Raw genomic sequence first — 26,182 nt, 5'->3', positions numbered from 1 at the left:
TTTCATCTGTCTTTTTCTTTTTTTCTTTTCTTTTTTTTTTCTTCCCAACTCTTTTGATTCACTACGTGACTGATGTAGTGGTCTAATACAGTCACTGTACTGTAACATCATATGCTTCATTTTTCTCTTTTATTTTTCTTATTCTTTCTTCTCGTCTCTTTTTACTATAAGGCAAAATATGTATTGTGAGCTATTAAAACACGTAACAGAGCTCTGTGTGCTATTAAATTTGTATGGTATCTATGTGTGTGCATTTTGCAATATGACCATAATGGTTATAAGTAGTTTCTATTGTGCAATTCCTGGAACATTTATTGAGTTCGTGTTTAGTAGAATCTGCTTTGCCAAATTCCATTGAGAAGCATGCATGCATGTCCCTTTTTTCCTGCTCTGAGAAGCTTCATTTTGCGTTTCAATGCTATGCTCATCCATGTCATTCCTCGTGTATATCGCAGAAGTCAGAAAATTTACCATTCTGCTTTTGCAGTCTACAACAGTTTCTGAGAACTGTAATTTTTTGCAATATACATACTGCAAAATTATTAAATGATCTTGTATAACTTTTTGCATCATAATGTTTGAAAAATGTATACCAATTTACAAATAAATTTTGTATGAGTAACACTTACATTAGTAAAAATAATCAGTTTTTGAATGTATTATGTAGAGGGATAGATAAAAAAATCTACCCACCAAGCGATGACAGGAGAACACATATATAAAAGGTATTAAAGTTTGCAAGCTTTTCAAGTCAGTGGCTCTTTCTTCTGGCAGATGGATTGAAGGGGAAGGAAGAGTCATGAAGGAAAAGGGCTGGTGAGGCTTAGGAAAGTTGCCCAGAACCGTCAACTGCCAACATAATATTCCTCTTTTCAGTGACTGCTTCACAGCCTGTGGCATCTGAATCCTTCACACCAATACCAGATTTTTTGAATTGCGTAGATGGTAACTCTGCCTGCAATATATCCTTCCCTCCTAGTCTCAACCTTTCAAACTTCATTAGTCATTGACCATACCCATCTAGCCCCTTCACTATTCCTATTACAGCACTACGCAACCCTCTATTTCACCGAGGCACCCACAGTCTTTCTCCTTCTGTCCTTTTCCACTGCCCCTTGCCCTCCCTCCAACCTCCTGACTGCACCTAGCTCCCCTACCCTCTCTCTACTTCATCCCTGTATGCTCCCACAGGCAGCATTTTACCATCCTCCTCTACCCTGCTATCCCTTCCCCTCCTCTCCACAGCCTCTTCTTTACCCCCACCACCTGGCTGCCTCTCCCATCATGCGCCGTTGCTCGCAGTCTGGCATCAGCGACTATGGTTGGTTGTTTGTTTGTGTGTGTGTGTGTGTGTGTGTGTGTGTGTGTGTGTGTGTGTGTGTGGCGGAAAGCGAATGTGTTTATGTATCCCACCAAAACATACATTAAAAGTGGTTTTCAACTGAAATTATAACTTTTGTGAAGAAAAGCAATTCCAGAATGTTTCACTTCATCCATTAAATGACTGCACTAATACTGTTTCTTTCACTTCTATTTGAATCCCACAACATGAGGAACCATTTACTAAAATAAAACAGGCTCATACCTTCACTTTAAGATCCTATGTAGCATATACTACAATCAATGCACAGTTCTTCACTAATCATGTCACACGTCATACATAAGTATTGAATCAATATTTGATATGAACAACTTCTTTGGTGTGCACTATAGTACATCTATGATCATTAAAATAAGTTGCAATTCACTTAAAAGTTCAAACAGTCTGTAGCAGTACAGGACAATAGTTACACTTGTGCAATTTGACTAGTCATATGTCAATAATATTTCTGAGGAGAGCCCTCACCCCCAAACACTTATATACACGAGGAAGTCCAAATCCAAAGGCAGGTTGTTAATGGAGTACAACACTTACAATTGAAAGCACATATATTTCTGGCACCAACATATTGTCAGAACAGAACTGCTTTCCTGGATGGAGTTCGTAGCTAGCTATTTATGGAAACACTGAATATTCCGGAATACTAGTATTTATACAAACATGGAATATTTTAGGATATATTAACATTAAAAACATAAATAACTTGAGAACATTACAGAAATGATAAATACTCAATAATAGTCCAGTTTGAAGTGCCTACCCAGAACATTTTACTGAACTGATGATAATCATTAAGCCACATTGCTTGTGACATACATCGCAGCATTATTCTATATCCTGGAGAAACAATTCACTGTTTCAGAAACTTTCAGTGGAGCCAACTATACAATCCTTGATGTAGATATTGTCAATGGCCCTCTGTATGGTGGCATTGGTAGATCCTCGCATTCCGGTTGTGTTGTTAAGTCCTCTTCGCTATGATAAGGCCCCGGATGGAATATCCCAGCCAATAATTCCATAAAACCATTTCATGATGAGCATATCTGCATGCTCCCAATTTCACTTTTGCCTTCTTGATGAAGGGTCATAATCTTCAACTTAACATGTGATGTCTGACAAGATACAGAATGGCCAAAGTAACATTTTAGTAACTTTACCGATAGTCCTTCTTTCGACATAGGTATAAACATGGACACCACCTCCTGTTGTGGACTGTATCTCACTAGATGGTATTGTGTATTTAAACCGATGACCTAGAAACGATGGAGGGGCTTCGTCCCGCCATAGCCCTCAGTGGTTCACAACTCCACAACACGTGACAGCAGCCCCCCCCCTCAGGATTAGTGTGTGGTTTGGCCCCCAGTGGACAACACCCCCCCTCCCCCCCCCCCCCCCCCCCCCAAAGCTCATACCAGGTGAGTGTAACCCAAAAAGTTTGCATGGTAGAGTAATTAACGCTTACATGGAGACAGCGTTTGCACAGCAATCACCGACATAGTGTAACTGAGGCGGAATAAGGGGAACCAGCCCACATTTACCGAGGTAGATGGAAAACTGTCCTAAAAACTACCCACAGGCTGGCTGGCACACCAGACCTCAACACTAATCTGCCTGACGGGTTAGTGTCTGGGCATCCAGGGTTCATATGCAAGCCAGCTGTTGTGCTTCTTCAGACCTGTTAATTCAGATGTTCCATGTAGTCATCCTAACTATCGTCCAGTGGAAATGGAAACAATGTATCCATGGTCATTTCTTTCCCATGATGTGGAGCAGAAAGAATGTTACGAATCCTGTTGTGTCTTTCTTCACTGCATTGTAGGCAAGTGTGACAATGGGCAGCATTTTATCTTAGTCTCTCTAACAGCATCAAGAGTATATGTCAGTGTCTTAAAGTGCTCTGTGAACCATTTGTGTGTGAGTGGTAGGGAGTTGTCATTCTGTGCTGATGTCTCAGCATGAAATTACCTCTGTCACTGGTCTCAGCTTGAAAACTTTTCCACAATGAGAGATCAAGCAAGGAACTTTTCAATTTCTAGAGCTTCAACCGTCTGCACAGCTTTGGTGACAGCATTGAGTGTGAAGTAGTCAGTGCAAACTGTTATCCATCAATTCACCAAGAGGTTGATTACAGTTGAATGGAATGGTGCTGCTGGAGGTGGAATTTGTGCTAAATGCTGTGGACATAATTGCACTTCCATCATTGACATTGTTTAAAGTGGTTCACATAGTGTCTAATGGATCAATAGAGACCAGGCCAATGATACCTGTATCTGAACCTGTCTAAAGTCTTCATGAAACCAGGTAACCAGATTTCGGAGCATTCTGTAAAATTTTCAGGAGACCTATCTGTAGATGAGCTGGGATGACAAGCAACCATTTCTGCTCCATTAATTAATTAGAATTCCTCTTTGGTTGATTTCTCCTCCTGAAGGAGGTCTTCAGCAGTGCTGGATCTTCCCTCTATTCAGCAGCAATGTCATTTAATGAAGCTGTGCATGAGATTTCATCCACATTGCTATGTTCCACCAAAGGATTCCTTCAAAGACAGTTCGCATCTGCTTTTGTATACTCCTGAAACTTTTGTGCCATCTCGCCTGCTGACCTGAGGAATCTTTCAGGCTAGTCAGCCAGTAGAGAGAATAGTGGTCCGCCACAGTGGTGAATCGTTTTCCAAATAGTAGGACTTTAACTTGTTGATAGCACAGACAGTTGCAAGGCACTCTTTATTGGTTGTTGAGTAGTTTATCTCAGACCTACCACAACTTCCTGAATTTTCACTAGAGCTGCCACTATTCCAAAATTGCTATCATTGATGTAAATTTCTGTCATGGCAGTCTTATCATACAATGCTAGAACTGGAGATGATGATAGTGCCTTCTTAAGGACAAGGAAATATCTTTCTTGCAGTTCATTCCAGGAAAATTTAGCTGTAGTTCTTGCAAGGGATATGCCTTTGTATAGAAGTCCTTTGTGAATCACCAGTAGCATGAGCACATTCTGAGAAAAGTTCCTGCATCAGGAGCTGGAAAATCTGTGACTGCTCTTATTTTGCCTGGATCAAGATAGACTTCATCACCATTAACTAGATACGCCAAGATTTTTATTTCTTGGATGGCAAAGAGGCACCTGTTCTGATTTGGCGAGAGGCCTGAAATCTGAAAACATTTTAACACTGTTGGCAGGTGGCTTAGATGTTCTTCAAATGTCTTTGAAAAATGACACTGACAAACACACAAATACCATGTGCCATCCTTCTTCATGAGGACCAAAGAAGTATACCAAAAACTTTCTGAAAGTGCAATGATGTCACATTGCAGCATGTTCTGCCCTTCCTTAGCTGGTAACCCCTCCCCGAGCATTGTCTAATTGGTAGGTGACCTCCCTTGTCAATATGGTGTTTTGTCATGGGCTGTTTGGTATGTTGTTTCTTCACTCCTGAATTTAAAGCATTTGAAAACTGACTCAGAACAGCTATTACTTGCCAATGTTGTACCTCATTCAGGCCAGCTCCTATTGGCAGTTTGACAGTTGCTTTCTCCCTTGCATTGTCTGTTCTGGTAGCAGAGAATTATTCTTTGCCAATGATAATAAGCTGCTGCCCTTTGTGGACTGTTTTGGCTGTCCCTAACACATGTTTGGAGGTGAATTTTGGCTTTTCATGAGAATTAATGGCCCACATACTCCTTGACATTTTACAATACGTTTGATATTTGCAGGCATGTAGGTTTCTTTTGTGATCCTGAATAGCTTTTTGCAATTGACAGACACTCCACAGTTTAACTGAGCATCACGGTTGACGACTGGAACTCGCGAGTTAACGGTGTCTTCAGTGGCAAACAACCATTCAGAGAAATCTTTGTTACATGTTCTTTTTGGAATAGGTTCATCAGTCTGGATCTCTGATCTTCCACAGTCCATGACTGCTTGTGCTGCCTGTAATCAAGAATAACATTTTGACCACATCTGCCTAAAATGACAGATTTGAAAGGCTGCATTCTGTCATTGATAGTAAATCTTGCAATACATTTTCTTACACAGTTTACAACACAGTGCAGTTGCTTTTGTATCACAGAACGTAATCTTTGTAACTGATGACAATAACCATCCAATATTGTAGAAAAAGAAGCCCAAATTGAATAGCGAATAGACAGACAAATTGACTGTTAATGTTGACATCAGTGAGATTTTCTGACATCTTGATGAGAGACATTCATGGAGGATTTTCATCAGTGGTGACCTCACCTCCATAATGGTTGCTATGCTTAGTTTTCGTGAACTTGTCAGCTAGGTGAGCCGCTTGTACATCTGTATGTTGATGGTGAATGGCTACAACATGATGGGGAGTGAGCTTGTCAGGTTAAGATAATAGGCTTCATCCCACAAGTGAACTATAATCATCAGCAGTTGACTGGTCTGAGTATGATTGTTGTGATGGTCTTGCAGTGTAGTAGTCATTGAACACTCATCTTCTCTCTCTGCAGTAGTGTACAATTTGTCTATGGCATCCACACTGAAAACATACTGGCATGTTGTGCTCCATCCTCAAAATGTCTATTTTTCTGTGGTGCGTTTTACTGGATAGAGGATTTGACCGTCTGTACATCGATTGGATCCTGGGTTGTCATTTGATGGTTGTGTCATAAGTTTGAGTTGGCAGAGCCCATTCTTCATGGTAAGTTTGACTAGTGCTGGAGATTGGTGCCAAAGATTGGCACATCTTTTCTGTGACATTCTCTATTGTCTCCTTCCTTATGTGGTAAATATTCATGGCTACTATTTCTTCCTTACACTGTCTGACAGCTCTGGTTGCCATCAGATAACTGTATCTCTCTCTCACTGTCAGATGTATGAGAAAGGAATGTTGTGGTGGTCTTCCAAAACTGACATAGGGACCATATTAGGCAATCGGTCATACCTCTTTCGTGACACTGTGTGCATGACTTTGTTGTTTCCCCATGAGATTGAGCACTATTCACTCATTTTCCCACTATGTGTACTTGCTGCTGTGTGTTGCTAACTATATTCTTTGGTTTTGACTGGTATTTGTCTGGGTTATTGAGCTTCTCTTCATAGTTCTTCAACCACTGCTTGGCTGTGCCCTCGAAGTAAAAGTACTCATTTGCCACACACATCATGTCACCAACCTGTAGTCAAATCCTTTCAGCCCTTTCGTCAGGTCCTGACTAATTTATTTGAAAACATTAATGGAGTCCTGAAGTGCAGCTGACCTACTGCTGTTTTGAAATCTATTGCTCTCCTGAATATACAGATCTTTGGAACCACTTCTGCTTCTATTATGGTTTCTGTCTGTGCAGGTAGTTTACATTGCGTAGTTGGAGTAAGGTTGATGTAGATACTTTGGAATACCCAGCATCTCCATTAGTGCCATGTTGAAGTCGCAACCAAGCTCAGATTGAAGATAGAATCATTACTGCAGTACAACACTTAGAATGAAAAGCATGTTTATTACTGACACCATTGCACAGCCAGAACAGAACTGAACTCCTGGATGGAGAGTAACTATTTATGCAAACATTAGATATTTCAGAATGCTGGTTTTTGCATAAGCATCGAATATTCCAGAATATACAACATTACAGACATAAGATATTTCAGTAACATTCCAGAAAAGGTAAATACTAAACAATAAATAATTGCTGATGGTGAAGTGTGATCTGCCAACCTGCAGCACACCAACTGTTGTGCTAGCTATTATACCACACTGCCTGCACCATCTCACAGCGATATAGAAAAGAGCCATTTCCTACCATAAGGTGCTCTACACCATACACAGCATTATGTTCATCTAAGCACAAAATATAAGAGTCATCTCCATTTCCAACCTGATATCTTGCCATTATTGATCCGTGGCTGTTCCCAACTTACGTCTTGTGTTCATAGTCACAATGATAGGTCAAGACTTACTATTCTTATCCCAACTTTTCTGAATGTTGTAACCTAAAGCAAGAAATTGAGTATCATATCATATCCAAATGGAAAGATAACTAAAAGCATACCTCGTTAGTCACTTTTGCAACCTATCTGCAGTGACTGAAAAATTGTCACCTATGTTGTTGTTGTGGTCTTCAGTCCTGAGACTGGTTTGATGCAGCTCTCCATGCTACTCTATCCTGTGCAAGCTTTTTCATCTCCCAGTACCTACTGCAACCTACATCCTTCTGAATCTGCTTAGTGTATTCATCTCTTGGTCTCCCTCTACGATTTTTACCCTCCACGCTGCCCTCCAATACTAAATTGGTGATCCCTTGATGCCTCAGAACATGTCCTACCAACCGATCCCTTCTTCTGGTCAAGTTGTGCCACAAACTTCTCTTCTCCCCAATCCTATTCAATACTTCCTCATTAGTTATGTGATCTACCCATCTAATCTTCAGCATTCTTCTGTAGCACCACATTTCGAAAGCTTCTATTCTCTTCTTGTCCAAACTAGTTATCGTCCATGTTTCACTTCCATACATGGCTACACTCCATACGAATACTTTCAGAAATGACTTCCTGACACTTAAATCAATACTGGATGTTAACAAATTTCTCTTCTTCAGAAACGCATTCCTTCCCATTGCCAGTCTACATTTTATATCCTCTCTACTTCGACCATCATCAGTTATTTTGCTCCCCAAATAGCAAAACTCCTTTACTACTTTAAGTGCCTCATTTCCTAATCTAATTCCCTCAGCATCACCCGACTTAATTAGACTACATTCCATTATCCTTGTTTTGCTTTTGTTGATGTTCATCTTATATCCTCCTTTCAAGACACTGTCCATTCCATTCAACTGCTCTTCCAAGTCCTTTGCCGTTTCTGACAGAATTACAATGTCATCGGCGAACCTCAAAGTTTTAATTTCTTCTCCATGAATTATAATACCTACTCCGAATTTTTCTTTTGTTTCCTTTACTGCTTGCTCAATATACAGATTGAACAACATCGGGGAGAGGCTACAACCCTGTCTTACTCCCTTCCCAACCACTGCTTCCCTTTCATGTCCCTCGACTCTTATAACTGCCATCTGGTTTCTGTACAAATTGTAAATAGCCTTTCGCTCCCTGTATTTTACCCCTGCCACCTTTAGAATTTGAAAGAGAGTATTCCAGTCAACATTGTCAAAAGCTTTCTCTAAGTCTACAAATGCTAGAAACGTAGGTTTGCCTTTCCTTAATCTTTCTTCTAAGATAAGTCGTAAGGTCAGTATTGCCTCACGTGTTCCAGTGTTTCTACGGAATCCAAACTGATCTTCCCCGAGGTTGGCTTCTACTAGTTTTTCCATTCGTCTGTAAAGAATTCGTGTTAGTATTTTGCAGCTGTGCCTTATTAAGCTGATAGTTCGGTAATTTTCACATCTGTCAACACCTGCTTTCTTTGGGATTGAAATTATTATATTCTTCTTGAAGTCTGAGGGTATTTCGCCTGTTTCATACATCTTGCTCACCAGATGGTAGAGTTTTGTCAGGACTGGCTCTCCCCCTGCCGTCAGTAGTTCCAATGGAATGTTGTCTACTCCGGGGGCCTTGTTTCGACTCAGGTCTTTCAGTGCTCTGTCAAACTCTTCACGCAGTATCTTATCTCCCATTTCGTCTTCATCTACATCCTCTTCCATTTCCATAATATTGTCCTCAAGTACATCGCCCTTGTATAGACCCTCTATATACTCCTTCCACCTTTTTGCTTTCCCTTCTTTGCTTAGAACTGGGTTTCCATCTGAATTCTTGATATTCATACAAGTCGTTCTCTTATCTCCAAAGGTCTCTCTAATTTTCCTGTAGGCGGTATCTATCTTACCCCTAGAGAGATAGGCCTCTACATCCTTACATTTGTCCTCTAGCCATCCCTGCTTAGCCATTTTGCACTTCCTGTCGATCTCATTTTTGAGACGTTTGTATTCCTTTTTGCCTGTTTCACTTACTGCATTTTTATATTTTCTCCTTTCATCAATTAAATTCAATATTTCTTCTGTTACCCAAGGATTTCTACTAGCCCTCGTCTTTTTACCTACTTGATCCTCTGCTGCCTTCACTACTTCATCCCTCAAAGCTACCCATTCTTCTTCTACTGTATTTATTTCCCCCATTCCTGTCAATTGCTCCCTTATGCTCTCCCTGAATCTCTGTACAACCTCTGGTTCTTTCAGTTTATCCAGGTCCCATCTCCTTAAATTCCCACCTTTTTGCAGTTTCTTCAGTTTTAATCTACAGGTCATAACCAATAGATTGTGGTCAGAGTCCACATCTGCCCCTGGAAATGTCTTACAATTTAAAACCTGGTTCCTAAATCTCTGTCTTACCATTATATAATCTATCTGATACCTTTTAGTATCTCCAGGGTTCTTCCATGTATACAACCTTCTTTCATGATTCTTAAACCAAGTGTTAGTTATGATTATGTTGTGCTCTGTGCAAAATTCTACCAGGCGGCTTCCTCTTTCATTTCTGTCCCCCAATCCATATTCACCTACTGTGTTTCCTTCTCTCCCTTTTCCTACACTCGAATTCCAGTCACCCATGACTATTAAATTTTCGTCTCCCTTCACAATCTGAATAATTTCTTTTATTTCATCATACATTTCTTCAATTTCTTCATCATCTGCAGAGCTAGTTGGCATATAAACTTGTACTACTGTAGTAGGTGTGGGCTTCGTATCTATCTTGGCCACAATAATGCGTTCACTATGCTGTTTGTAGTAGCTTACCCGCATTCCTATTTTCCTATTCATTATTAAACCTACTCCTGCATTCCCCCTATTTGATTTTGTGTTTATAACCCTGTAGTCACCTGACCAGAAGTCTTGTTCCTCCTGCCACCGAACTTCACTAATTCCCACTATATCTAACTTCAACCTATCCATTTCCCTTTTTAAATTTTCTAACCTACCTGCCCGATTAAGGGATCTGACATTCCACGCTCCGATCCGTAGAACGCCAGTTTTCTGTTAGTCACTTTTGCAACCTATCTGCAGTGACTGAAAAATTGTCACCCATATAGCAAGTAAAAGTGTTTGTTTTGAAGCTGCTTGATTAGATGACTATTGTAAATGGAATTCTGTATTTGCAAAGGTATTGAACTATTTTATTTGAAAGGCAATCACTCACCTTTGTCGACTGATGTGTGACGCATACACACTTTATAGAACACAGTATTAACTGGCTTTTGAGCTCTTCATCTGGCAGAAAGTACATGCATTCTCTCCCACAGACATCCAGACACACACCACCATGGCTGTGCAGCTGCTTAGCAGATGGATGTGGGGAGGGTTTAGGGAAGGATGTACAAGGTAAGGAAGGGGTAGCAGGATAGTGTGAGGCAGGAAGAAGAAAGACATATGGCTCAGTGCCTGCACAACAAGACAAAAGGAGTTCTGGTGAGGGAGAGTGTATAAGAGAGGTGGAAAAAAGGGAAAGGGGGAGGGAGCAAAGGGGGGGTTGAGGGCTAGAGGAAGGTAGAAATGGTGGTGGGGAGGGGGGGGGGGGAGAGAGAGAGTATGGGAGAGGGAGAGAATATATATGGTGGTGGGAGGGGGGGGGGGGGTAATTAAGAGTGATGGGAGGAGACAGTACATGATCTAGTTGGGGAAGGAGTGGTGTGGACAGTGACAGAAGGGAAAAGGGACAGTGACAGAAGGGAAAAGGGACAGTGACAGAAGGGAAAAGGGACAGTGACAGAAGGGAAAAGGGACAGTGACAGAAGGGAAAAGGGACAGTGACAGAAGGGAAAAGGGACAGTGACAGAAGGGAAAAGGGACAGTGACAGAAGGGAAAAGGGACAGTGACAGAAGGGAAAAGGGACAGTGACAGAAGGGAAAAGGGACAGTGACAGAAGGGAAAAGGGACAGTGACAGAAGGGAAAAGGTAAGGTGAGGCAATGGGAAACAAGATAGCAGAGATTTAGGCGAGGGAGATCATAAGAACACAGAATATGCTGGACAGACAGTTTCCGCCTGTGTAGATCGAAGAAAGTTGTTCTGGGAGGGAGTATACAAATGCCAAACGTAGTGAAGTAGCTGTTAATGTCATTTCTACTTGCATGGAAGTCAGGTGGTGGTGGCCATTCATGCAAGTAGACAGCTGATTACCTGTCTTGTTCACATAGAATTCTATGCATTAATTGCAGTTTAGCTGAAATGTAACATGGCTGCCTTCACATGTGGTCCTGTCTTTTATAGGGTAGGATACACCTGTGATGGTTGTGGAGATAGGCAGTTGGTGGTGTATGGGACAGTTCTTGCACCTGGATCATCACAAGGGAATGAACCATGGGTGCAGGTTTGGAATAGGGATGGGGCAAGGATATTCTGTAGGTTGGGTGGGTGGCGGAACATTACTTTGGGCGATGTGGCTAGGATGGGCCTCATATCTGGGCACAATAAGAGGTAGTCTGTTCTCGCAAAGGATGTAGTTGATCTTAGCAAGAGTACTGGTGTAAGAGAAGGAGATGGCATGGGAGACTTGTACTTCATTAATGAGCTGAATAGGACATTGTCTGTCAGTATAGTTTGGTAGGGTTCATAATGTATTTGACAGCTCCAGCCTTCCACCTAGATGTGGTGTCCAGGGTGGCAAGGCTGTTGGGAGGAGACTTTTTGACATGTAACTGGTGACTCCTGTCAAAATGGAGGCAGAAGTGTTGGAGGGGGGGGGGGGGGGGTTGCTGGTGTGGGGGGAAAAGGTGGATTCAAATGTCAGGTTTTGGTATGGACCTAAGGCCTTGAAGAGTTGCTGGAAGGTGTATTGGACTTCTGGAATGGGATCATCTTTGCATGATTTGTATCCAGAGGCATCAGAAAGTTGGCAGACCTAAGCGCACAGGCACTTCAGGTCGTGACCGTAGGGGTGTAGCCTTTTTCCATTGGAAAGATGATAACGTCTGGATTGGTTTTGAGATTATGGATATTTGTGTGTTCCATAGGAGTGACTTTGAAGTCGCTGGGAAAAATCAACCGTATATTTCACTAGGGCTATGACTACCTCTCATCAGGCCCTGAGATGAGGGATACCCTACCCAAAATCCTACCCCACATCACACAGAGTAGTGTTCTGCTACCCATCCAACATGCAGAATACTTTTGTCCAGCCCTATTCCAGTCTTGCGCCCCATGGGTTATTTTCCTGTGGACAGCCCAGGTGCAAGACCTGCCATATACACCCACCTACCCATCCACCACCTCCTACCACTATCTAGTCACAGCCATGTTATGTATTAGCTATGCTGTAATTACTGTGCAGCGTTCTTTGTTAGCATGATAACTAACAAACTGTCTCTTTGCCACTGGCAAACTGTGGCAAACCACGAACTTCACCATCCAGTTGCTGAATATGCTGCACACCACAATATACAACTTTAAAAACTGCTTCATTGTGCTTACCAAATCAATATTCTCTTTCAGCACAAGTTTTTCTGAAATAAGGAAATCGAAATTCTCTTCCCGGCATATACCGTGTTTCCACAGTCCCCCTGGCTTAAACCTCTGTTACTCCATTTCCCACTGTCTCACCTTCCTTTTCCCTTTCCTTTTCTGTCATTGTTCACACTACTCCTTCCCCATCCTACCAGCACTCCCCCACATCTTTCCCACTCTGCTTCGTGCCATCCTAATACCCACTTCTTACCTCGTGCATTCTTCCCTCCCCCCTTCCCACATCCATCAGCTCAGGCAACTTCTCTCTTAATAATTGGAGTTTCTGTGACTGTAGCAGTGTGTGTTTTGTTGTCTGTGGGGTTGTATGTGTCAGTGTGTCTATTTTCTGTCAGAAAAAGAGCTAGAGCTCAAAAGCTAGTTAATACTATGTTCTGTTACATGTGTCTATATGCCTTACACAGTCTAATAAAGGTGAGTACTACCATTCCTTTATTTTAGGTATTGTTCCAACTAGGAACTTGCATTATTGTTACTTCCTCTGAAACATAACAGTGTAATACATTGAAGACTTAGCTACCGGAAAGAGATAAACAGTCCCCTATTATCCTATTATTAAATATTACTGAGGAAATAGCAGTTTTTCTAAGTATTAGCTTTATTTCTAATATTCTCAGTTAAAGTTATCTGGCATAATCACAAAAAACTTCAAACAGTACAAGGTTAAGTTATTGTTAATATAGTATAAAGATTTAAGTTTCTGTGATTTGCTTGTCTTTTGTTAAGGTACACCTTTGCTCATCCTACATCATTGAAGGTTCTCCATCTTGATGGGATCTGTGGAATACAAAGAATGAATGAAAGTTCATAGTTGGACTTGTATGCAGTAGTTTTACCGAATGGCTGCCTTTTTGGATCTGGCTTTACACGTATTGTTCCAGAAAGGTCTTCCATGGTGTTCATGTATTTAATCTTTATTTGGACACAAAAATGTGATTACAGTAATCATTATTAATGTAAGTCAGTCAAGCAGTTTAGAAACACATGATCAGAAGAAGACATTTTACATTACCTGTTACCAAAGTATCGAATCTCATTTCTCCCTGTCATATCTAAAATATCTGAGAAAGTTAGTGTTAACCAAATCTAAAAGTTCATTGCATGGTATTCTGTTGTCCTAGACAATCAGTTTGATTTCAACCAGGGGAAAACACGATAGATGCAATAAACAGTTTCCTTGAGAAAATGAGCTCATCATTAGGCAAGAACGATAAGGTTGAAGGAATCTTCTATATGACCCCAGAAATGCTTTAGATTCTGTATCCCATACCTTGCTTATTTACTAACTTCACAAGTATGACATTAGAGGCAGTGCTCTATAATGCCTTAAACCTACATATGGAACAGAAAGCAAATAATTTCTGTTCCTTTCAATGGGGCAAATTAGTAGACTAGAAAATAATATCTCAGTGCATCCCACAAGGCTCTATTCTAAGGCCCAGTCCTATTTCTGATCAATGTGAATGATTTACTGTTAAATACAAGCTTCTCATCAGTTCTGTTTTGCAGACAATACTTTTGTGTTTGTTAAAAATCGGGATGTAGAATAAATTTCCAAATCATTGGTCAATATTCTTAGTACATTAGAATCTTAGTTTCTGCTAAGTGGATGACTGTGTCAATTAGACTTAGTTTTGGATTAAATTTAACGGGAAAATTTAACACAATTTTAGAATCTGATGGAAGGATTTATGAAAAACAATACTTTTTTCAAAAGTTTGTATTTTAAAGTGCATGACTGGATTACGTTAGGACCGGAATCAAAAAGTGCTGCATAGCCAATGCTATGGAAGGCTCAGATGAGGACATACAATAGGATGATTGTCAGGGAAGAAGAAATGGCAGTAGGTTTACAAATGGAGATGATGATACCAATGATGATCATATTGATCAGAAATAGTGATATCACAGATGACTGGCTTAGATAGTAAGCAAAAAAGGAAGTGAATAGAAAAATTAATTTAAAAAAGTTCTTTTTGTTTATTTTATTTTTCCTTGTGAAAAATTGGTGCAGTAAGTTAATAGCATTTTTGTTTTGCTTGTTGGTATTCTGTTTTTTATTATTATTTATCAATTGTCATTTTTATTTATCAATTGTCATTTTTTATTTATCAATTGTCATTTTTTATTTATCAATTGTCATTTTTTATTTATCAATTGTCATTTTTTATTTGTAGTTCACTGTTGCTATTTGAGTGTACATATTGTCATATTTTCATGTGGAGATATTGAGTAGAGATGTAGATGCTAGAAAATGGAGTACAAAGTAGAGAAATTGGAACATTTCCAACATATTGTTCTGTTTGAGTTCATTAGAGGGGTGACAGCAGCGGAGAAAGCCAGAAACGTTTGTGCCTGAGGTGTAACCATCACTCCTGGCATTTATTGTCAGCTACTGAGATGCCGTGCAGACGCAATCCAAGAAGGCAGGGGGACAAGACCGCCAGAAGCAGCATTCAGAGGCTTTGTGGGAAGGGCAGAGGGGACAGAGGAAGTGGGAGGAGAGGGGCAAGAGGGGAAAAGACTGAGGGAGTGATGCCCCCCTCCCCCCTCCCTCCTCCAAGATCAGTGACCTGCCCCAGACACACACACACACACACACACACACACACACACACACACACACTTCTTTAGTCTGCCACTTTCGTTGGTAACAGGCTTCTGAATTTGTACAAGGCTTGTACACAAATTAAAGACATTTTTGTTTTAAAAATGTGGAAAATTTTATTCCTTGATCCCTTTGTCAATAAATAAATAATCTCCTACTGCAGTTCACAACCAACTTGACACCTCTTCCTGGCCATCCTTGTCAATTGATGAGTGTTTTCTGGGCATATTTCGTTACTTCTAATGATTTAGATTCAAAAACTCATCTCCTTTCCTTTCAAAAAGGTTCAAAAAATTCTGAGCATTCTCCACATGATTTTTCTTGGGAACCTCTGTCAACATTTTTGGCACTCAACAAGTGCAAACATTTCTGTACCCCAATTTTTTTGTTAAAATGGTTTGGATTCTTGATTTGCTGACTTCTGGAATCAAAATTGTCAGGTCCTGGACTGCTGGATGGTGGTATTTATGAAGTTTTGCCCCAGTTTTCTCCAACAATGTGTCATCAATTGAACACCTTCTTCCCCTTTCTCCCTGGTTCTACTGCTCAAGAACTCAGCAAACCCATCCTATCATAAAGCTAGCTAATCACATAACCATAAATGGCCAGAAGATGACAGTGAAGCATCCCTCTCTAACAGCAGGCTCAGCCAGACCTAATAGACTACCAAGCCATGCAACTGCCCATTGTGGAGGGGGAAGCCTGCATTACAAGCTAGTGTTGCTTACAAGTGAAAAATTTCATTTGTACCACTGCAAATGAAAAAATGGTCTTTAAATTTTGAATAACCCTCATACGTTGACAAAAAATAAATATCAGACAGATTTAATGCTGAACTTGTCATGAGAATTTAGTTTTCATACATACAGCCTGCAAAAATAAGTATCAGTAACTCTCATTCATTACAGTTTAAATTTAAAAATTCTGTTTGATTATGTTATTTAAAATTTGAGCTAATTTTGAAATTGATTTTGGGGGAAAATATTATTTAAGATAAGTTAATTGTCTTATTATTTAAGATAAGTTAATTGTCTTATTATTTAAGATAAGTTAATTGTCTTATTATTTAAGATAAGTTAATTGTCTTATTATTTAAGATAAGTTAATTATCTTTTCCCCCCCATGAACCATGGACCTTGCCGTTGGTGGGGAGGCTTGCGTGCCCCAGTGATACAGGTGGCCATACCAAAGGTGCAACCACAACGAAGGGGGTATCTGTTGATAGGCCAGACAATTCTAAAGAGGGGCAGCAGCCTTTTCAGTAGTTACAGGGGCAACAGTCTGGATGATTGACTGATCAGGCCTTGTAACACTAACCAAAACGACCTTACTGTGCTGGTACTATGAACGGCTGAAAGCAAGGGGAAACTACGGCCGTAATTTTTCCCGAGGGCATGCAGCTTTACTGTATGGTTAAATGATGATGGCGTCCTCTTGGGTAAAATATTCTGGAGGTAAAATAGTCCCCCATTCGGATCTCTGCGCGGGGATTACTCAGGAGGATGTTGTTATCAGGAGAAAGAAAACTGGCATTCTACAGATCGGAGTGTGGAATGTCAGAGCCCTTAAACGGGGAGGTAGCTTAGACAATTTAAAAAGGGAAATGGATAGGTTAAAATTAGATATGGTGGGAATTAGTGAAGTTCAGTGGCAGGAGGAACAAGACTTTTCGTCAGGTGAATACAGGGTTATAAATAGAAAATCAAATAGGGGTAATGCAGAAGTAGGTTTAATAATGAATAAAAAAATAGGAGTGCAGATAAGCGACTACAAACAGCATAGTGAACGCATTATTGTGGCCAAGATAGACACGAAGCCCACACCTACTACAGTAGTACAAGTTTATATGCCAACTAGGTCTGCAGATGATGAAGAAATTGATGAAATGTATGATGAGATACAAGAAATTATTCAGGTAGTGAAGGGAGACGAAAATTTAATAGTGACTGGAATTTGAGAGTTGGAAAAGGGAGAGAAGGAAATACAGTAGGTGAATATGGATTGGGGGGTAAGAAATGAAAGAGGAAGCCGTCTGGTAGAATTCTGCACAGAGCATAACTTAATCATAACTAACACTTGGTTCAAGAATCATAAAAGAAGCTTGTATATGTGGAAGAACCTGGAGATACTAGAAGGTGTCAGATTATATAATGGTAAGATAGAGATATAGGAACCAGGTTTTAAGTTGTAAGACATTTCCAGGGGCAGATGTGGACTCTGACCACAATCAATTGGTTATGAACTGTACATTAAAACTGAAGAAACTGCAAAAAGGTGGGAATTTAAGGGGATGGGACCTGGATAAACTGAAAGAACCAGAGGTTGTACAGAGTTTCAGGGAGAGCATAAGGGAACAATTGACAGGAATGGGGGCAAGAAATACAGTAGAAGAAGAATGGGTAGCTCTGAGGGATGAAGTAGTAAAGGCAGCAGAGGATCAAGGAGGTAAAAAGATGAGGGCTAGTAGAAATCCTTGGGTAACAGAAGAAATATTGAATTTAATTGATGAAAGGAGAAAATATAAAAATGCAGTAAGTGAAACAGGCAAAAAGGAATACAAACGTCTCAAAAATGAGATCGACAGGAAGTGCAAAATGGCTAAGCAGGGATGGCTAGATGACAAATGTAAGGATGTAGAGGTTTATCTCATGAGGGGTAAGATAGAAACTGCCTACAGGGAAATTAGAGAGACCTTTGGAGAAAAGAGAACCACTTGTATGAATATCAAGAATTCAGATGGAAACCCAGTTCTAGGCAAAGAAGGGAAAGCAGAAAGAAGGAAGGAGTATATAGAAGGTCTATACAAGGGCGATGTACTTGAGGACAATATTACGGAAATGGAAGAGGATGTAGATGAAGATGAAATGGGAGATATGATACTGTGTGAAGAGTTTGACAGAGCACTGAAAGACCTGAGTCGAAACAAGGCCCCGGGAGTAGACAACATTCCATTAGAACTAGTACGGCCTTGGGAGAGCCAGTCCTGACAAAACTCTACCATGAGGTGAGCAAGATGTATGAGACAGGCTAAATACCCTCATACTTCAAGAACAATATAATAATTCCAATCCCAAAGAAATCGGGTGCTGACAGATGTGAAAATTATCAAACTATCAGTTTAATAAGTCACAGCTGCAAAATACTAATGCGAATTCTTTACAGATGAATGGAAAAACTGGTAGAAGCCGACCTCAGGAAAGATAAGTTTGGATTCCGTAGAAATGTTGCAACACGTGAGGCAATACTGACCCTACGACTTATCTTAGAAGGTAGATTAAGGAAAGGCAAACCTACGTTCCTAGCATTTGTAGACTTAGAGAAAGCTTTTGATAATGTTGACTGGAATACTCTCTTTCAAATTCTGAAGGTGGCAGGGGTAAAATACAGGGAGCGAAAGGCTATTTACAATTTGTACGGAAACCAGATGGCAGTTATAAGAGTCAAGGGACATGAAAGGGAAGCAGTGGTTGGGAAGGGAACGAGACAGGGTATGTAGCCTCTCCCCGATGTTATTCCGTGTGTGTATTGAGCAAGCAGTAAAGGAAACAAAAGAAAAATTCGGAGTAGGTATTAAAATCCATGGAGAAGAAATAAAAACTTTGAGGTTCGCCAATGACATTGTAATTCTGTCAGAGACAGCAAAGGACTTGGAAGAGTAGCTGAACGGAATTGACAGTGTCTTGAAAGGAGCATCAACAAAAGCAAAACGAGGATAATGGAATTTAGTCAAATTAAATCGGGTGATGCTGAGGGAATTAGATTAGAAAATGAGCCACTTAAAGTAGTAAAGGAGGTTTCCTATTTTGGGAGCAAAATAACTGATGATGGTTGAAGTAGAGAAGATATAAAATGTAGACTGGCAATGGCAAGGAAAGTGTTTCTGAAGAAGAGATATTTGTTAACATCGAATATAGATTTAAGTGTCAGGAAGTCGTTTCTGAAAGTATTTGTACGGAGTGTAGCCATGTATGGAAGTGAAAAATGGACGATAAATAGTTTGGACAAGAAGAGAATAGAAGCTTTCAAAATGTGGTGCTACAGAAGAATGCTGAAGATTAGATGGGTAGATCACATAACTAATGATGAAGTATTAAATAGAATTGGGGAGAAAAGGAGTTTGTGGCACAACTTGACAAAAGGAAGGAACCAGTTAGTGGGACATGTTCCGAGGCATCAAGGGATCACAAATTTAGCATTGGAGGGCAGCATGGAGGGTAAAAATCGCAGAGGGAGACCAAGAGATGAATTCACTAACCAGATTCAGAAGGATGAAGGTTGCAGTATGTACTGGGAGATGAAGAAGCTTGCACAGGATAGAGTAGCATGGAGAGCTGCATCAAACCAGTCTCAGGACTGAAGACCACAACAACAACAACAACAATTGTTTTTTTTTGTTGCAAATAATACATTTACAAAATGTTATTTTTAAAACTTACTACTGTCCAAATTAGGGATTCCACAGTAGAAGCTGACATTAAAAGGAGAGCACCATTTGTCAAAAAGATTAATAAATTCTGATCTGGTCAACCACTCTTTGGTCTTGTGGGTACTGGATGCTTGTGATCTAAGAGAAATCTGAAATGATTTCACTCGTGTGTATTAAACAGGGGACAGTTGATACAAATAATATGTAATGGAAAAACAACTCACTCAGATATAGTATTAATCAGCTCAGTAGTCCCACAGGTCTCAACCCTAGACCAAACTCCTCTTTATTCCTCTTATTAATGGTCTCCCAGAAATTCTACCATTAACAATACCTGTATTATTTCCACACAGCAGATGAAGACAACCAATTTGAGAACAATGAAAGTATATTGTAGATGTTTTTTTGATAACAGCCTCCTCCTTAATATGGATACAATAGCTTGTGTGATATTCTGCCTGTGAAAGAACTATACAACACACTATGGAACTAACAACAATCAAAAATTAATATTTCCTGTAAACAGAGCCATTCAGCTTCAATGTACTTTTAAAAAACTGCATTATGGAATTGCCAAAAGCTGCTGTTAAGCATATTTATTCATAAAGGACCTGTTTTGTTATGATGCAACTTTAGTCAACAGTATGCTGACCACTGCAGTGGTCTGTCGATTTGAAAAATCTGTAAGTAAATAGACACATTATAAGTGACAATGATGATAATTTTATATTTGATCCCAAAGAACTTTTTTAACACGATGTAATGGTAATCAGTGACTTGAAGATGATCACTTGGGCGAAACTGGTTGTCAGGAAATAAATACATATTACAGCAGCAGTTTGTGGTGCTATGATGCTGTTTTGTAAAGTAAAAATCATGCTATTGAATATGTGAGTGGCACAATCTTCTTTAGTTCTGTGGCTAGATAAAACACTGGAGTAGAATATATGTAGAAACAAAATGCTGAGCAAAATAAGCAACCACTGCTATACCTTTAGAATGCTAAATCACAGTAGTGACTTGGCTATCGCATTCCTACTGCACTGATATGACAGGTTCATAGCTATACTCATGTGTGACAGTAGTCATATCAGTGCAGTTTTCTGACCAAATTATTTAATGGGATAGATAAAAAAATCTACTCACACCGGAAGCAACGGCAGGACACACACATAAGGAGGTTGTAATTGGTAAGCTTTTGGAGCCAGTGACTCGTTCTTCAGGCAGAAAGGTTGAAGGGGAAGGAAGAGGGGTGAAGGAAAAAGCGTGGAGAGGTCTAAGAAAAGCGGTAGATTTCAGGAAAGTAACACAGAACTGCGGGTCAGGGGAGGCTTATTGTATGGGGTGAGAAGGAAAGACTGATTGTTGGGGACTGCATTGGGTGAGATTTGAAAACCTGAAAACTTAAAAGTGGAAGACAGGGTAATATGCAGACAGAGATTACTGCTTAAACATCATGCATGGGTTAATAAGAATGAAAAGCTAATGCATTGTATGTAACAGAGGTGGGAGGGGACATTGAAAAATAGACGGGAAAGACAATGAAAGGTGTAAAAAACTAAAACAGAGTGAAGCAAAGAGTAGTTACAGTGAAGAATTGTTGAGACGGAAGAAATTAACATAAATTATGGCCAGGTGGGTGGCGAGAACCAAGAACATTTTGTAGTGCTAGTTCCCACCTGTGGAGTTCCGAGAAACGGGTGTCTGGGGGAAGAATGCTTATATCACAATATACTCTCAGCAGAGATTCAGAAGGATGTATGTTGCAGTATGTACTGGGAGATGAAGAACCTTGCACAGGATAGAGTTGCATTGAGAGCTGCATCAAACCAGTCTCTGGGCTGAAGACCATAACAACAACAACTCTCTCAGCAGGAAAATTATGTTTAGTGTGTTTTTGTGCTTTACATGTTTGTGTGTTGTGTTTCTGATGCTGATCATAGCGGTTTTGGGGAGACGAATGGAAACCACATTGGTGGTTGTTTGGTGCTCTAATGCAATCTGGGTTTGATATAGATTTTCCTTACTTCCCTGCCTCATGAGCTAGTGCTTAATGTACTAAGCTATATATGGATCATCATGGAAAACTACTCTTCCACATTTGATTTTGAGTTTGGCAAATTATTTTAATCCCTTCTATATTGATTTTATATTATGATTATTTTATATTATTATTATGATTGTATTATGATGTTGTTCTTTCATATCTCATATGTTATTAAACATAATAATAATTTTACTCTTATTACTAATGTAATTAATTTTTTAATAAGATTGGTATTTACTTTTCATTAGCACTGTTATTACAGTAATTTTATATATTTGACTTTTTACAGAAAAGAAAGAAGTCATGTGGAACATCAGCTGCAGGGAAAGATGGGGATGACACACACATAAATGCGAGACCTGAGCAATACAAGTCTGTAGAATCAGTGAATTATGATGTTAGTGATGAAGTCCCTACTCAAACAGCGCCATTGTCTCCACGCATTAAGAGGAGAAACATTTCCCACCTGGGGCAGCTGGGTAGTTACTCTCAGTTGGATTCAAACCAACCTTCTCACAGGCGTCATCAGTGGACAAGGGACTTCCCCTGCAGAGGCCGCCCTGCCAGGTTGAGAAGCCAGTCCCCTGCAGATAGAGTGAGTCGATGGAAAAGAAGTCCATCACCAGTGGAATCCTGCAGAAAATTGAGAAGCAGAAGTGTGCTACCGATCAGAGATACTCAACGTGTGACGTGGAGAAAAAGACGTTCAAAGTCTTGTGACGCATACAGAAATCATAAAAGATCACATGAGAGTCGACATCCATCAAAAGAACATTTACTATTCAAAAGAATGGAACCAGTAAGTGAACCATCATTGAACAATAGAGTGGAAAGGCAGTCCAGATCAACCAGAAGGAGATGGTCGAAGCCTGCTAGCATATCTGGAAGGCACAAAACTTCAACTAGCAGTAGAGATAAATCAACACTGCAGATGACTTCCAGCAATTCAGAATCATTGTCAGTAAGAATGGCTGCAAGATGTATACACTGCAGTAGTAGTCACAAATTCCAAAAGGAACACTCTGTACTTGAAAGTGAATGTGCCATTCAGGGAAGGAGCCATGTGAACCAGACACTCTCGAGTAAAACTCAGAATGTGGCAGAAGAACAGTTAACGTACAGAACGCGGCGTTCATTGTCTAGAAGTAGATCGGTATTGAATACGGCACAAGAAGAATCTGGGGCTGAGGTAATAGGAACCAAAATAATGCACAGTTTGTCGAGAGTCCAGGAAAACTCAAGTGGTAAAGAACAACCACCTCAAGGGTTCAAAGAGCACACAAGGAATCAATCAATGTGTCTAAACACATCTAAAAGGAACAAAAGAACAAGTAAAAAGAAAGAGGCACCAAAAGAGCATGTGACGACCTTAAGAAGTGATTCAGTTATTCAAAATCAGAAATCATTCACTCAATTGAATAAATGCTGTGAACTTGCACAAGAACAGCCAGCGTTTGGAAGCAAGCTCTCAGTGCGAATTAACCGATTAAAAAATACTGAGGATTTTAGGACTAACCAGTTGTCAGGGGAGCAGTCGTCACTCGAGGACAAGTATTTAATAACAGATGACATTTCTGCAAGACTCCAGCATTCAGGCCCAGAAGATGCATTTAGGAAGAAAATACATTCACATAGAAGTCAGGTATCATCAGAGGAACGACCCACATCTTCAAATAAGCAATCTTTAGCAGTGAATATGTCTAGAGGACAAAATCATCTGAATAAATTTCAAGAGATAAAAGATCAGTCAACTTTCAGCAGTACAAATTCTTTGCTAACAAAATCTAGTGAGGATGTCCATTTAAGCAAGGGCAAAGAATTGTCTTATGATCATGTAGCTGACAGTAGTTGTTTAATGCCAAAAAACAACGCCGAAAGGCATACTGAATCAAAAAAGAATCAAGAACTGGCAGGAGGTACCTTAAATTTGAAAAACTTTAAAGGGTTCCCAGAAGAACAAGTTTCAGTAAACGGCAAGCTTTCTCTACCTGCGATCATATCAGAAAGTTGTGATTTTCCAATAAGCACGCAAGCACTACATCAGCTGTGCTCAGCAAGCAAAAGACATTCTGCATCTGTGCTCACACAAGGGACATCTTCATCACTGAATGAAGTCAAAATGGCACCAGATCCTTTGTCAGATAGCAAACGTTTGTCTAGAAAACGAAAACTCTCAAAAGAAGACTATCAGTCACAACATAAGTCTCTAAAATCCAGGTGCCAATTTTTGTCAGCGCCTTGTGTAGCATGTGAAAACCAAGGACATCTTTCCAAAAGGAGAGTACTTGGGAAGGTCAAGCAATCTGCTGAAGCTGTACAGAGCATCCTCCAGTCAAACAACATGAAAGTGAGCAAAAACAAAGCTCTACTTCTCCAAACGGCAACATATAATTCCCACCTACAGTTGGGACATTCCTCCACAGGTTGATATTCTTTCCATATTTTTATTGCGTCATACTGTCATAAATGCTGTTTACATAAACTTATCTAGGTAAATACCATATCATGATTGTTCTGTTTGTGCCAACAGTGAATGGGTCTACTGCATCTAGTGAAATCTCACAGGAAAAAAGTTATTCTAAGATTTCAGGAAGAAATAGTTCCTTATTTAAAGATGCAAGTGCAGTATGTGATTTAACAGCATCAGATGCCAGAGTGGTATGTATTTTCCTGTTATTTGATTTAGTATGTGATACTGATTACTCTGTTTGGTATTCTATAGTGTGTTGACCCCCCTTTAAAAAACTGCTTTAGGATGTTGAGGCATGCTGCAGGAGTTCAGGTATGTCAAGCTCTTCTGGTGCAGTAAAAGTCAACAGACTCCAGACATATTTTTCTCAGTTACTCATTACATTAATTATTAGTAACTCTTCTGAAGGAGCAACTCAACAACTTGTGGATAAAACACTATTTAATCTTCACTCATTATATGAACACTCATTCTCGTAGGCTTTTACATTCATGCTGTTAACATACAAAGAAGCTTTAATGCCACTGACATTCTTCTCCATTGAACATACGGGTCATCAGTATTCCTTTGAGCAGTGTATGGTGCAGACATCTCTTTGCTCACTTGTGGGTAATGTCAGGGCAGCTCAGCCAACAACGGCCCTGCATGAAGCCCGAAAGGAATACCTCAGATAAACAAACCACAGCAGCATCAACAACAACAACAACAACGAAGTGTAATCTAAAGAAACTATGATCCCAACTAGGGATAACTGTAATTCTTGAGAAAACGGTATTACCCCTCTTCCCACTAATGCAAAATTCATCATACTCGTCCATCTATATGCCACTACAGCACATGATTTTCCCATCAGTCCTTTACATCTCTCATAATTATTACATATAAAATCAGGGAAAATCTCGTATCCTCACAATGGGATCACAGATACACTCTAGTACATCTCAGGCAAGTCATTTTCTTTACGCTTTATAGTCGCAAATACTACACTTTCAAACACTGGGCCCTCCAAATTTTTGCTGGGGTGTATTCACCCAGCAAAATATTAAAATAGTCCCAATCTCCCAGTGTTCAGGAGGCTTTCCTCAGTTCTAAGAGAATGCTGGAGCTGGCAGCCCCTTCCCAAGTATTCTCAGTTGGCAAACATTGTGCTAGAGAAATGAATTGATTGGAGTTCGCAGTGCTCTACATTGTCCACCTCCAAGGGTATAAAATGCAATAAGAAAACCAGGAATAACTTCACAGAAACTATAGCTAAGTCTTATGGTAATATTGTAAGCTATTATCTCAGTTTGCATTTTTTGGTGCTCTAGTGTACCTCTGTTAAACTTTCACGTAAGTTATCAATATTTCACTTGAAATTCAGTAGTGAGAGCATAACCATTAACCATTATACTTTATCACCTTAATATTTGTTTCATTGTCCATTATCAACCATTTTACCTCAAATTGAACCTTGTACAGGTTGTCGTGATCATTTTATCCATCATTCCCAGAGAAGTTTTGGTTAGACAGCTTTCTTCAGATCATTTATGAATGTCTGCAACTAACTTAAAGAATGGTGGATCTTGTAAATCTTGCCGTTAGTCAAGTGAGAAGCACAATGAGAATTGAAATATGGTATAATAATCCTTTACCATCTTGACTGCAACCTGCAACACTAGATTACTGGCATCAGACATTGTCCTCCTCATCATTAACATCTGCATTCTGCAAACCACTGAAAAGTGCATGGCAGAGTATACTTATTCGCATAAGGAGTGTGGGAAGAACGATTGCTGAAATGCTTCTATGCATGCTATAGTTTACTGATTTTGCCTTTGA

The 26,182-nt window shown here is 39.9% G+C and overlaps 1 protein-coding gene across 8 annotated transcripts in view; it reads left to right on the top strand.

The window, feature by feature from the left end:
* The window catches only part of LOC124776830, a 322,032-nt gene that overhangs the window by 250,868 nt on the left and 44,982 nt on the right, over positions 1-26,182 (top strand). For all 8 annotated transcript variants that reach the window (XM_047251996.1, XM_047251994.1, XM_047251997.1 and 5 more), the window contains 2 exons: positions 22,181-24,314; positions 24,422-24,549. In XM_047251996.1, the coding sequence (XP_047107952.1) occupies positions 22,181-24,314; positions 24,422-24,549 (2,262 nt within the window). The remainder of the gene's footprint in view (positions 1-22,180; positions 24,315-24,421; positions 24,550-26,182) is intronic.

Source organism: Schistocerca piceifrons, chromosome 2, assembly GCF_021461385.2.
Source record: "Schistocerca piceifrons isolate TAMUIC-IGC-003096 chromosome 2, iqSchPice1.1, whole genome shotgun sequence".
In the NCBI taxonomy this organism is placed as follows: domain Eukaryota; kingdom Metazoa; phylum Arthropoda; class Insecta; order Orthoptera; family Acrididae; genus Schistocerca; species Schistocerca piceifrons.
This window is presented reverse-complemented; position numbering and strand designations above follow the sequence as displayed.